Raw genomic sequence first — 12838 nt, 5'->3', positions numbered from 1 at the left:
TAGGCATGTGCCTGAACAATATATCCAGACAGCAGTTTCTAACATAACTTTGCACTACTGGACCCTGATTCGCTTTGAAACTATCTCCCCAACAATAGACCAATAATCTCATATAGTCTGTTTTCACAGTGAACTTCTGCAACTGGCTGTTGGAAACCACAAGAAATACCATATGTTCTGAAGCTGCAAGTCTGCTCAGTTTATTATGGAGTCCATCCCACTCACTTCATGCAGTTACTCTTTAATATTTATGTGAACTTCCACCCCCATCATGCATGAAGAAACTCAAGTTTAACAATGGTGTATAAATATTTAATAAAATGAGCTACTGAAGCAGGTTCCACAGGATTACAGGCCCATCTAGACCTTGGGATTTCTTTCATATTTTTCATAGGCAAATTCCTCTGTATGAGCTCTGTCATTCAGCAATCCAATAAAGTCTATCTCCAGCTGGAAAGAGCCATCTGCCTTGTCTCCCAGTGTGAATCCAACAGTACTGATCTGATAAAAGAAATTGGTTATTCATTTGGATATTGTTTCAAGTAATGGGGAGATTAGAGGTAGTAAAGCCTAGGAAACTTTTCCATGTTCTCCATACAGTGCATTGACCACACAAGCATATTCATGTTACAACAGGAATCTGTTCAAATGTGCAACACTGCTACAGCAAAATTAACTCCTAAAACACTTTGGATTAATACTACAGAATGTGATTAAGAGTGATATAATGTGCCCTTGTGTATTTTCTAAAGTCTTTGAACTATGTTGAGCTATATGGAAAAAGGAGTGTGTTATTGATCCTGGAAAAGCCCTGAAATTTTTAACCCAGGAAATTCTTCAGTGCTGCAAATTTCTCTGATTCTGCCTTTAAGTATACTGCTAAATATGCAGACATTTATTCACGGCAAACTTCCCATTTGACATAATAACTATTTCCATGTAATTTAGGATTTCAAACTTAAGTAGCCTGCTAAAGGTTTTCACAAACAAAAATGTTAAAAGGATGGAGGCCATTGCGGAAGGGGGGGATGTAAGGAGGAAATGTCAGGTATTACACACAAGAATTCCCATACCCAATCAGACCAAGGAAAGTGCATGAAATTTTGTAGTAGCCAATTCTGGCTTATGTTACTCTGATAGTTTCTTTCTGGCCTTCATCAAACAGAGGGTGGCTAATGCCCTGAAATGTAAAGCCTCTCTTACAAGATTTTAGGTTTTATTTTTAATCTTCACTAATGTAACTCTGGATGTTCTCATTAACTGTACAAAAGGTATAATACTTTTTTGATCCTTAAGCCTGTAGTCTCAATGATATCTTGTGGAAGGAGTCTGACAGGGTAACGTTGAGTATTCTATTAGGTTTGTATTTAAGCTTTAATTTCATTGAATTTTCCTTGTTCTTCTATCTGATTTACCTACTCTATCAATTGCTCTTTTGTATACCTTTACCATGTCTCATCTACAGTTCCAATTTCTTCATTCTTACTACTGAAGTGTTTTCATGCTGTTAATCACTTTCATCACCCCTCTCTGAACCCCCTATCTATTTTTTTTTAACTGGGTTCTTAAATTGAACCCAGTATTCCAGGTGAGTACATAACATTGATTTATGTAATGGGTACTACATAAAATGACTCTTCTCCTTACATTGTTTGCTTACTTTTGACAAACTGTACATTGACCAGTCCTCAGTGATGACCAGCATTCTCTTGAGTTAACTTAGAACCCAGTAAGGTGTACAAATAGCCCATTGCTTCCAATGTCTCTCACCTTGCATTTGCCAACAGTGAATTTCATATGCTACAATGTTACCCATTCACCTAGCTTTTGGTTTCTTCTGTCTTGACTATCCTAAAGAATTGTGAGCTACAAATTATCACCTCACCGCTCGCCCTTTTGAGGTTGCTAATACATATTTAATACCTGTCCTAATACACCCCACTTTCTTGCCATAATTGACCATTTAGATCTACTTTTGACGGTTTTTTGTCTAAATGCAGGACTTTGCCTCTTCTCATCACTAGTTTTTCAAGGCTCTCTGAAAGCCTCAATAAATTGTCAACTGATTCTTAGTAACCACATCTCTTCAAATTTGTTTAGATCAGTGGTCTCCAAAGGGGGGTGCGCAAGACGATCGATTGGGGGGGTGCAGCAGGAGCAAAAAGGTGGCACAGCAGGAGGAGCACTACAGGAGGGGGGAGGGGCAGGCCTGAGTCCTTCGGCCCATGGAGGAGCAGGGGCAGCCAGCAGCCGGAAAGAAGCGGCACTTTCCCCTTCAAAGCCAGCCGCAGAGAAACGGCGCTTTGAAGGGGAAAGTGCTGCTTCTCTCCAGCCACTGGCTGCGCAGCTGCCCCAGCTCCTTCTGAGTCCTCCGGCCTGTGCTCGCAGGGCTGCATTCCAAAAGGGGCTTTAGAGCTGCAGGCCAGGGCCCCAGGGCCCTGAAGCCCCTGCGTTCTGGGTGGCCCTGCCTGCCGCGGTGGGGGGACAGCTCCCAGAATCGTGGCCATCGGGATGGTACTGCACAGAGCCACCCGCACACCCCCTGCATCAAACAGGAGCTGCCCCAGGTAAGTGCTCTGCACCCCCTACCTGCCTCAGCCCTAAGCCTCCTCCCGCACCCCCACCCTGAGCGCCCTCCCACACCCGGCACTCCCACCCTGAGCGCCTGCTATATCACCAAGTGTTAAACCAAGATTTCAAAAATAATAAAGCATATTCAATCACATTGCTCACTAAATTAATAGTAATTTTTTTAATGAGCAAAAAGGGGTTTTATACTGTTAAATATTTTTAAATTTTTTTATTTCATCTTTATCTCATCGTTTAATTTCTATTTTTTGTGTATGTTTTATAATTTACACCCTATATTAGTACAGTAGTACATGTATATAATATATACACATATATTGGGGGTACGTGCTCAAAAAATTTTTACCGATAGGAGTGTGCAATCAAAAAAGTTTGGAGACCACTGGTTTAGATAAGAGATTTTTAATTAAATTTGGAATATTAAGAGAAAAAGTGAGAAACTACATATATTTAATATCTGGAGAAAAAATACTGCAATTTCAAGTTCATATAGCTCTAGATACCTTGAGTTTTAAATGGTCTTCACTTACACAGTTACTATCATTTAATGAGAATTTCAGTAGTATAAAGTGCAGAAACAACTTACCTTATCTAACCAGAGTGGGTGCTGATCATCCTGGATTCTCCCCCGACTTGAGAGAAAGAACTTGGAGAATGGAATCTGACAATAAGGAATACGGACTTTAGTTTTACATGTACACATACAATACAAGAAGAATCACTTTCCCCAAAAGACTTAATAACCCATTTTATGCTCTGTCTGGCTCCTGCAATAGTGCCAGTCATACACATGGAGTTAATACACAGAAGATGGACCAGATCAAACTTATTCTTTGTTTCCCTCTGAAGCCAGCTCCAGCCCTATACTCTTCTGTGGTGACTGTTGCTGGTTGCCCTGTTGAACTCCATGACCTGACCCTTTGACTAGACAGAATTATATAAGCTAGCTATTTTCTCCATAGAAAAAGAATAGCTGTTGGGGGAGCTTCTGTCAGTATTAATAAGCCAAAGAACTACATATGCATAAATGCAGCAATCTTTAAAGCAATACAGTACTGAAGAGGATTAATCTTCCTCAGTCCCAAGGAAATATTCAAAGTTACCTTAATTTCCTGCCAGTATGGACCCCCTCGGGTGAATATGAAGTAATTGTACAGGTCATCCTTTTGATGGGAGAAGTATGGGTTTGTATAGATATTTATCATCCAGGGTCGACCATCACCACGAATGCGTAAATACAGACTATTGAAGTTTGACCAATCATAATACTTCTTCCTTTCAAACGCTCCCTAGAAGGTATAAATAAAGCATGTTATTGCAGCTCAATATTTCAATGAGAATTACTACTATGAAGACTACAGGTAACCACCACTTTGATCAATTTCCCCTTTCTGGGCACTCTCCTTATCCAAGCTATCTGCTGTGACCTACTGGAAACTGGAGGATAAGGAAAGCTAGAGTGAGTGACTTCCACTACGCTATCAGTCACACAGAATTTCGGTAATGTGTTACAGGCCTCAAATGGGACTGAATGCTCAAACAGTGGTTCCCAAACTTGTTCCACCACTGATGAAGGAAAAGCCCCTGGCATGCTGGGCCAGTTTGTTTACCTGCCGCGTCCGGCCGATCACAGCTCCCAGTGGCTGCAGTTCGCTGCTCCAGGCCAATGGGAGCTCCTGGAAGCGGCAGCCAGTACGTCCCTCAGTCCATGCTGCTTCCAGCAGCTCCCATTGGCCTGGAGCAGCAAACTGCGGCCACTGGGAGCCGTGATCAGCCAAACCTGCGGATGCGGCAGGTAATCAAACCGGTCTGGCCCAGCAGGGGCTTTCCCTGCACAAACGATGGAACAAGTTTGGGAACCACTGGTCTAAAGATTCATGCTTGCTGTTTCTTCAATCACAACAAGTGAGACTTCATTTCCAGCACCAGATTACCCTCTCAAAGGTAGCAGGCCTAACATCTGTTTTTACTTCCACACATAAAAAGGGGTGCCATAGTACATCAGACCAATGCTCCATCTAGCCCAGCATGCTTCAGAGGAAGGTGCAAGAAACCTCACAGATGGCAGATGTGGGACACCCTGCCCCCTATGAAAGTCTCGTTCTAATCCCGAATAAAAATTAGCTTGAGCCTTGAAACTAGCATTTATATAACTACCATCCTTTCCAAAATGTATTAGATACTGACACTCTTGTTATCCATATAAATGTCCAATTCCTCTGACTCTTGCACACCTTCCCTATTTCATCACCTTTATTTTATAAGATGCAGCCCTGATCTTGCAACTTGTTCCACACAGGCAGACCTAAGCACCTACAAGGAGCCCCACTGAGATGAATGAGACTCTGGGGGAACACAGATTAGTGTCCAGATTAGTCACTAAACCAATTATTTAAAACAAACCAATTCTGGATACAAAACTTTGTTGCAGGAGATCTTTGGTTTGTGGGGAGACCATACACAAGGTTGTCTTTTACTCAGTTATCAAGGTGCAGTAGGAAACCCACTTTATGCTGATAAAAAAACAAAGTCATTTGTTTCTTTCCTGAAAAGGAAGATCTAGCCCTGAGATAAGGCTTCATTGAGCCTGCTCACGAAGCAGGGCAACAATTACATCACTAAATGGATTGATGCAGTAGTGTCTCATTCCTTCAGATGCTCTGATACATTTGCAACAAGTAAAAGACCACTTATTCTGGCTGGTTTGACAAGCAGTTATACAGCCGTAAAACACAGGACAATAGATTTTCCTTTTAAATTCTCAAGAGATTCTGATCTTAGGTGAAAGGCTGCCTTTGTTTTAGTCAAATTGACACATTAAGTTGTTATAAATTTAAATTCAGAAACCTAATTAGCTAATACCAGTAAAAAGTGATAGTATGAGCTTTGCTTTTTTTATTCAATGGACAGACTGTGAAATGTGTGGAATAGTGAAAGTTCATCTGTAAGCTCCCTGCACCGTGCCAAGTAAACACATCAGTTATTCATATTCAGAAGAACGAGTACCCAAGGGGTAGAGGTTTCTCCAGTTGGGCGTCGCATGAAGTCAATTTTGTGCAATAAGACTGGGATGCATAGTATGTAACTTCAGCCTGTTTCTCTTTTTCTTGCATCAGGGAGCATTTATTTTCTTTCCTCATTTAAATTAAACATGACACAATAAGGTATTCTTCTAGAGAGAGAATTTCCACCCAAGTGTCTACTGCTCCGGTCCTGATTGCAGAGAAATGCTGACTGATTCAACACAATGTTAATAACTTAAGTCACTAAGTTATACTCACCTTTGGCAGTTTGGCTCTCATTGCGCAATATCCACTGTATTCTGTCTCCCCATCACGAGGTGCTTCAGTATTGAGGGTCCCATACAGCAGAGCAGTCTGATTATTCTTACCCAGTTTTAGGTAGGCTTCACTTTTCCCTCCGATCTCTACGTCAGAAGAAACCACCCACTCATCTAAATCTTTCTGGCTGCGAAACTCCCAGACCACTCTAGTCTGTTCCAACAAGTACTCCTGTAAAGGATAGCCCTCAGGCCCTTTCCAGTGATCCACCAATTCCTTTTTTAGGATGCCAAAATGTTTCTTAATTCCATCCACTCCCTTCTCAAAGCTGAAATTCATCTTCCAAGGTGGAGTGTTATCAGGGGATGTCCCTGGTCTCCTATAGCTACTGTACAATTTTGAGATGCAATCAGTGAGGAGAGGTCCAAGCAAAGGATACAAGGCATTTTGCCTATGGCACCTACTAGAAAGAAAGATACTGTCCAGCAGTTTAAAAGATAGAGCCATAACGATAAACAAGGTTGAAGAATAATCAGAATTCCTTAAGATAACTATCAGGTTGGAAACAAATTCTTCAAAAAAAGCCACCTAGATAGATCCTATTTTGGTTAATGTAGCTTGCCTCCACCTGTAATGAGAAGAAACAATTAGAGAAGCTATACCTGAAGCATTCTTGCAAGTTTATTTTAAAAGGGACACCAACTTGAAATCCAGTCAATTCAAAAAATATGAGTTAAAAGTAGTTTCAGGTACTACACCAGCTGAGCCCTCTTGTGAATTTACAGTAACATTTTCCTAATTTTTAAATACTTTTTGCCTGCCCTTGTTGTGTTGAAGACACAAACAGGAGAAAATGACTGACTTACACAAAGTACTGTCAAATGCATAAAGTAAATCAACTGAAAGATATTTCCCCATTTATTCTCTTTCCATTATAGTAAATTCAGGTGCTACTTGTAACAACAGTAGATACAACTTTTACAAAGAGATATAAAATTTTCAAGTTGATGGTGTACCTTTAAAGCAGCGGTTCTCAAACTTTTGTACTGGTGACCCCTGTCACACAGCAAGCCTCTGAGTGCGACCTCCCCCCTTATAAATTAAAAGCATTTTTTTATATTTAACACTATTATAAATGCTGGAGGCGAAGCGGGGTTTGGGGTGGAGGCTGACAGCTCACGACCCCCCGTGATAACCTCACGACCCCCTGAGGGGTCCCAACCCCCAGTTTGAGAACCCCTACTTTAAAGCATTGTGTGAACAGAATTTTGTGAACAATTTTGACCCAAACCAGTTATGGAATCATCATGTAGTAAACAGTGTTTTTAGGACAACTAAGTACAGATTAAATTACTAGGTTTCATGCAAAGGGAATTTCCACCTCACTATTTTTTTTTTTTTTTTTTTACTTATGTATGTTATTATCCATCTCAATAATTATTAATTTTCCAATTCATTACTGCATTTATTTTAGAGTTCATATCAAAGGCATCCCACTAGAAACGCACAGACTGAAACATGCTCATGTCTGATAACCCAACCACATAATTTCTTATAAAATATTTTTAAAAGTTGAAAAGTTTCTGTAGCTGGATGGAACTAAGTGTGCAGGGAATACTCTAAGCAAAAGAGAGAACTGAAGAAAGGAGAAAAAAAAAGAAAAGAAAAAAAAAAGGCATGTTAGCTCAAAAAATACACATTTCATCTCTGTATAAATAGCTCCTAAATACCCTACCATCACTGTTAGAGGACTCCTGAATTCTAATTAACAAATCTGAACACAATTTCAAGATAACTATATGTCTGGGAATAATCACTACATATGTGCACCATAGCCTGACAGGATGTGAAAGGAGAACTGCAGATATGTAATTGCATAGAAATATTCACAGCCTAGCGATTAACATGAAGACTGGGACTCAGACTCTAAGGTCAGTGGTATCCAGATACCACAGTGTGTTGAATTCTGTCACAGGACAGGAGAAGGTCACTTGACAAAGGTAGACCTTATAGTGCAATAGCTCAGCCCCTGCTTTACATCCCTTATTTAGGCACAAGTTAAAAGACAATCCTGAAGAAGACGTCAACCTCATCTAAAGAAGTCATGGAACAAATGTTATGAAAGACCAGATTCAGTCCGACATCCCTTGTAATCTTTGTTCTGATAATATCATCCGATGTTGGCCATTCCAGTAACTGAAGCAATCTGGAATCTAACGTGGGAAAAAACAGGAACTCCATACTAGGACAGCAATGGCCCATCTCATCTTCTATCTCAGCAGTTCTCAAACTGTGGGTCGGGATCCCAAAGAGGGTCGCAACCCCATTTTAATGGGATCGCCAGCATAGGCGCTGACTTCTTCTGGTGCCGATGGGTGCTCGACCCCACTCTGCCCCTGGCCCAACCGTGACTCCACCCCTGCCCTGCCCCCTCCCACCGCGTCCCACCCCCATTCCAACCCCTTCCCCAAAGTCCCCACCCCAACTCCGCCCCCTCCCTGCCCCTATTGGACACCTTCCCCAAATCCCCACCCCGGCCCTGCCTCTTCCCCACCTCCTCCCCTGAGCGTACCACATTCCCACTCCTCCCCCTCCCCACCAGAGCTTGTTACGCCACGAAACAGCTGTTTTGCAGTGGCAAGTGCTCGGAGGTAGGCGGAGGAGCGAGGACGCTGCGCGCTCAGGGGAGGAGGCGGAGGTGAGGTGAGATGGAGTGGGGAGGGGAGCTGAGCTGCCGGTGGGTGTAGAGCACCCACTAATTTTTCCCTGTGGGTGCTCCAGCCCCAGAGCACCCACGGAGTCGGCACTCACGGTCACGAGGGCTGGCTTAGACTTGCTGGGACCCGGGGCCAGACCTGAAGCCCGAGGGCTTCAGCCCTGGGCAGCAGGGCTCAGGTTACAGGCCCCCTTTTGGGGCTGAAGTCCTTGGGCTTCAGCTTTGGCCTCCCCACCTGGGGAAGTGGGACTTGGGCTTTCGCTTTGCCTCCTCTTCCCCACTCGGGGTGATGGGGCTCGAGCTTTGGCTCAGGCTTCAGTTCCCCCCTCCTGGGGTCATGTAGTAATTTTAGTTGTCAGAAGGGGGTTGCAATGCAATGAAGTTTGAAAACCCCTGTGGTATCTTGTCTCCAACAGTATCAAATGCCAGATATGGAAAAACTGAAAAGCCCATAATTCATCTGCACAATATTCTTCCCTGCGGGGAACGTGGCAGAGTCAGTAAGAGGCATAGGCCTGGTCTACACAGAATTTTACATCAGTATAGCTACATCTCTTCAGGTGTGAAAATCCACATCCCTGAGAAATTTAGCTAAACCCACCTAACCCACTGTGTAGACAGCACTAGGTTGAAGGAATAATTCTTCCGTTGATCTAGGCTATGTCTACACTACCACTTATATTGGCATAACTTATGCCACTTACGTTTTTTCACACCTCTGAGCAACTTAAGTTACATCGACATAAGCACCGGTGTGGACAGCGCTATGTTGGCAGGAGCACTTCTCCCACTGGCATAGCTACTGCTGCTCATTGGGGTGGTGTAATGATGTTGACAGGAGAGCTCTTTTCCATCAGCATAGAGCGGCTGCACAAGAGATCTTACAGCTGTGCTGCTGTAAACTATCTAGTGTAGACATGGCCCTAGCTACTGCCTCTTGGGGAGGTAGATTATATATGTCAATGGGAGCATCCCTCCCGTTGGCATAGGCAGTGTCTACACTGAAGCACTACAGCAGCGTAGCTGTAGCATTTTAAGTGTAGATCAGTCCATAGGGAAGAGCACAGCAGCTGAACCATAATGCCATATGGACTGCTATGTTCCTTTCATCTGGCATTCAGTTATGACCTTTCAGACGCAAATATGCAGAAAGTCTAAGCAGTCATACTGTACCTTCCCTCATTCTGTCTGTCATTATTAAGCATCACTCACCCACCTTGCATGCCTAACAGATCACATTTAGGCTACCACCATAGAAATGCCAGGAAGAGTTAAATTGGCCGGAGGATTTAAGATGGCAGATTGCAGCCGAAAACATTCCCAAAAATGCTTTTAAAGCTTCCACCCCGAAGTAGTATGACAATCTTCCCCTTAGGAGAAGAAAGGATGTTCTCTGTATTCTTTTTAGACGGCTACCCTCCCCCCCATCCACACACTTTTCCCTCTATTTCACATCCCTAATGTTCACAGCCCCATGTATTGGCTATTATAATTTCAGACAAGTAAAACTAGACTGGATTGGACTTGCTATAGAAATTGACCGGACATTTTAAAATACACTATTTTCTCTGGGATTTTAAGAAAGGTGTTCAAGATAAATATTATAAAAGTGCCAATAATGCTCAACAGTTGTACTTGTTCTTTCCCCATGGGAATTCTTAATTCAAAAGTCCAACTTCCCTACCCCAGAGTTTCTTCTGAACGTTGATGTCCCATATAATTCAAAGTTAAAATTTTTTGTGGAACATCAGCAAGACTCTTATCTCCAACCTTCTGCATTTGCTTATCCTCCAGTCCTTCTCATTTTCTTCCTCTCTTTCCCCCTTTTTCTTCTCCTTTCCTTGCAGTGTCAGAAGCAGTTACAAAGGAGCAACTAACTCAAGCACAGAAGCACTTTACATGTAGTATTGACTGCATCAGGAAACTAGATCAGTTATAATTAGTTTGCCATTTGCCTCTGCAGCCAGCTTCAACACTAGCACTGTGCTACTCTGAAGCAGCTGTTGCTAGTTGTCCTGTCTGAGTCTGCCACCTAACCAATGATATGTCCAGGCAGTCAGTAGCAGACCAAAGATTAGAAAGCATGACAGAAGAACATGTGTGTCAAAAAAAGAAGAAAGTGTTGCTTATCCAGCACATAACTGCTATGAGAGTGGAGAAATAGACTGTAGCATTATTGTTATTCTCATGTCCCATGTTTGCTTCTTGACAGACCAAGGGATACGTGTTGTAGCCTAAAATCATTTTTAGGACAAGGAATTCCCACCCCATAAACACACACACTACTGTTCAATCAGAATGGCTGGCAAGGAAAGCGCTCAAGTTTTGCAGTTCCCTGCTGGCAAGGGATGAAGTAACGATCCTCCCTAAAACAAAGTACAGTTACTAACTAAAAGAGAATTGACAGTCCTAGGAATGTTATGCAGACCTCAGCCCTTCCAAAGTGCAGTGAAGATTACTAGGCCAGGCTCAACATAGATTTATTCTGGTCCCCCATAGGCTTTGGAGAGAGATGGATTGGCAAATTTACTATTCATTCTGTAAATTATATTACAGTTCTGATTTTCATTTTCACTTTAAAAGCATGTAAACACTGATCTAAGAGACAGAGTGCTGATAAAACTGAACTGTTATAGAACTTCAATTTAGTCAGTTAAGTAGAAATTATTTGCATAAATTTTTATAAGTAAAGTCAGATTTCAGCACATATATTAGTGGAGGGCTCTTTTACTCTTTAGCAAAGACATTCTTTTTCCAAAATATTAATTTATCACAGATGTTAAAACAACTCAAAAGAGAGTTTTAAACAGTCTGACTAAAAATCCCTTCTCTCAGGAGCTCAATTTTTACTCTTTTTACCTTTGTGATGTCACCATTTCACTAGTTTTCTGGTCATCATAGAATTTTCAGTGGAAGCAGAACCCAGATTTCTAAAGTACAACACAAGCAGGGAAGGGGAGGAGTGAAAAACAATCTTAAAAAAAAGCCATTCCGTCCTTTATATAGATCACAGAGAAGCAAATCAGAGCAAAAGCCCAATTTATTCTTCTTTGCAGGTAACCTTTAAAGTTTGCCTTGGCAGGCACCTCACTGCCTAGTCTCCAGGGGTCCTCAGAGACCTTTGGAGAGCTGGGGTTCTACCGAATCTGCAGCATTTTGTGACTATAAACAAATGCACCCAGAGCAGAATAATCCCCATGCATTCACCCCCCCTTAACACACAAGCGCTCCCACCATGCTCCCCTCTGCACTCCTATGCACTCACTTAAGCTCTGCCCTAATTAACAGGTTGTTTTCTCTAATCCCCCTGATGTGTGAGGGCGTGGGGGGACATGACACATAGCACAAAGGAGCTCCGCCATTTACCTCTGAGGGGCCAACCCCACCGTTTCCAGACATGATTACAGCGGCCCTGGACGCTACTCTAGGGCTAGCTCGGCAGCATCATGTCACGACGCGGTGACTGTCTCAAGGCGCCCGGCTGCAGCAGCCTCCCCAGACCAGCTCATCGGAGAACACCAGGCTGGGGGCGCTGGTCGGTGCTGAGGAGAAACGGGCCGATGCCAGGCAGGAACCTCCTCCCCGCAGACCAGCCCCACTCCCCGGGGGTAGGTTGGCCCCCCGCCTCTCCCAAGCTAGCCCGCCGTAGGACAACCACGCCCCCCCTCCAACGGCCTCACCTGACGCCAGAGACCACAGGCTTCCCCCTTACCACAGGCAGCTCAGCCTCCAGCGACCCGGTCCGCCGCATTCAGCCCCCGTCAGGGGAACCCTGGCCGCGTCGCAAAGGTTCCGCACCCCCCTGAGGCGCGGCAACGCTTTGGCGGACTAGCTTCAAGTGGGAGCGAGTTACTCGGAACCTCAGTGCTCACAGTTACAGCCACCGCAGTCCCCGCTCAGCCTGCATGTCATTGTCTGCAGCTGGGTTCCCTAGTGTGTGTGTGCGCGCGTCCCTCCAGGATACAGATCCCTCTGCCAGGAGGCAGCATCACCTACTAGTTAGAACAAGGGCTGGGGATCAGGTTTCCTGGTTTTTATTCCCAACTGTATCACTATCTCCTTGTGTGATACTGAGCAAGTCACTCGTGTTCGTCAGGTGTCTCTTAAAGGTTTCCTAGCCACAGAGAGGTTGTGAAGGTTAAATCGTTAATGCTTGTAAAGTGTTTTTGAGAGCCTCAGCTGAAATTTTTTAAATGAGATTTATAAGTGCAAAGTATTATTTAATTGTACATGTAGTTTTATTGAAACATCA

At 43.4% G+C, this 12838-nt stretch overlaps 1 protein-coding gene across 4 annotated transcripts; it reads right to left on the bottom strand.

The window, feature by feature from the left end:
• Positions 1 to 298: 298 nt before the first annotated feature.
• On the bottom strand, positions 299 to 12334 carry NDUFAF1 (NADH:ubiquinone oxidoreductase complex assembly factor 1). 4 transcript variants are annotated; one of them, XM_077818859.1, is made up of 6 exons: positions 12267 to 12334; positions 11446 to 11516; positions 5871 to 6498; positions 3693 to 3878; positions 3176 to 3250; positions 299 to 501 (listed from the first exon to the last, which is right to left on the bottom strand). In XM_077818859.1, exons 3-6 carry the CDS (start codon positions 6375 to 6377, stop codon positions 361 to 363), a joined length of 909 nt encoding a protein of 302 aa, XP_077674985.1. In that variant the 5' UTR covers positions 6378 to 6498; positions 11446 to 11516; positions 12267 to 12334; the 3' UTR covers positions 299 to 360. The 4 variants fall into 4 exon arrangements, with proteins under 4 accessions (XP_077674985.1, XP_077674987.1, XP_077674986.1 ...); XM_077818861.1 differs by having other exon boundaries at positions 12299 to 12316; XM_077818860.1 differs by lacking the exon at positions 12267 to 12334 and adding an exon at positions 11953 to 12113.
• Positions 12335 to 12838: the final 504 nt, after the last annotated feature.

This window comes from Eretmochelys imbricata, chromosome 6, assembly GCF_965152235.1.
Source record: "Eretmochelys imbricata isolate rEreImb1 chromosome 6, rEreImb1.hap1, whole genome shotgun sequence".
Lineage (NCBI taxonomy): Eukaryota > Metazoa > Chordata > Testudines > Cheloniidae > Eretmochelys > Eretmochelys imbricata.
The sequence above is the reverse complement of the archived record's forward strand: the minus strand, read 5'-3'. Positions and strand labels throughout refer to the sequence as shown.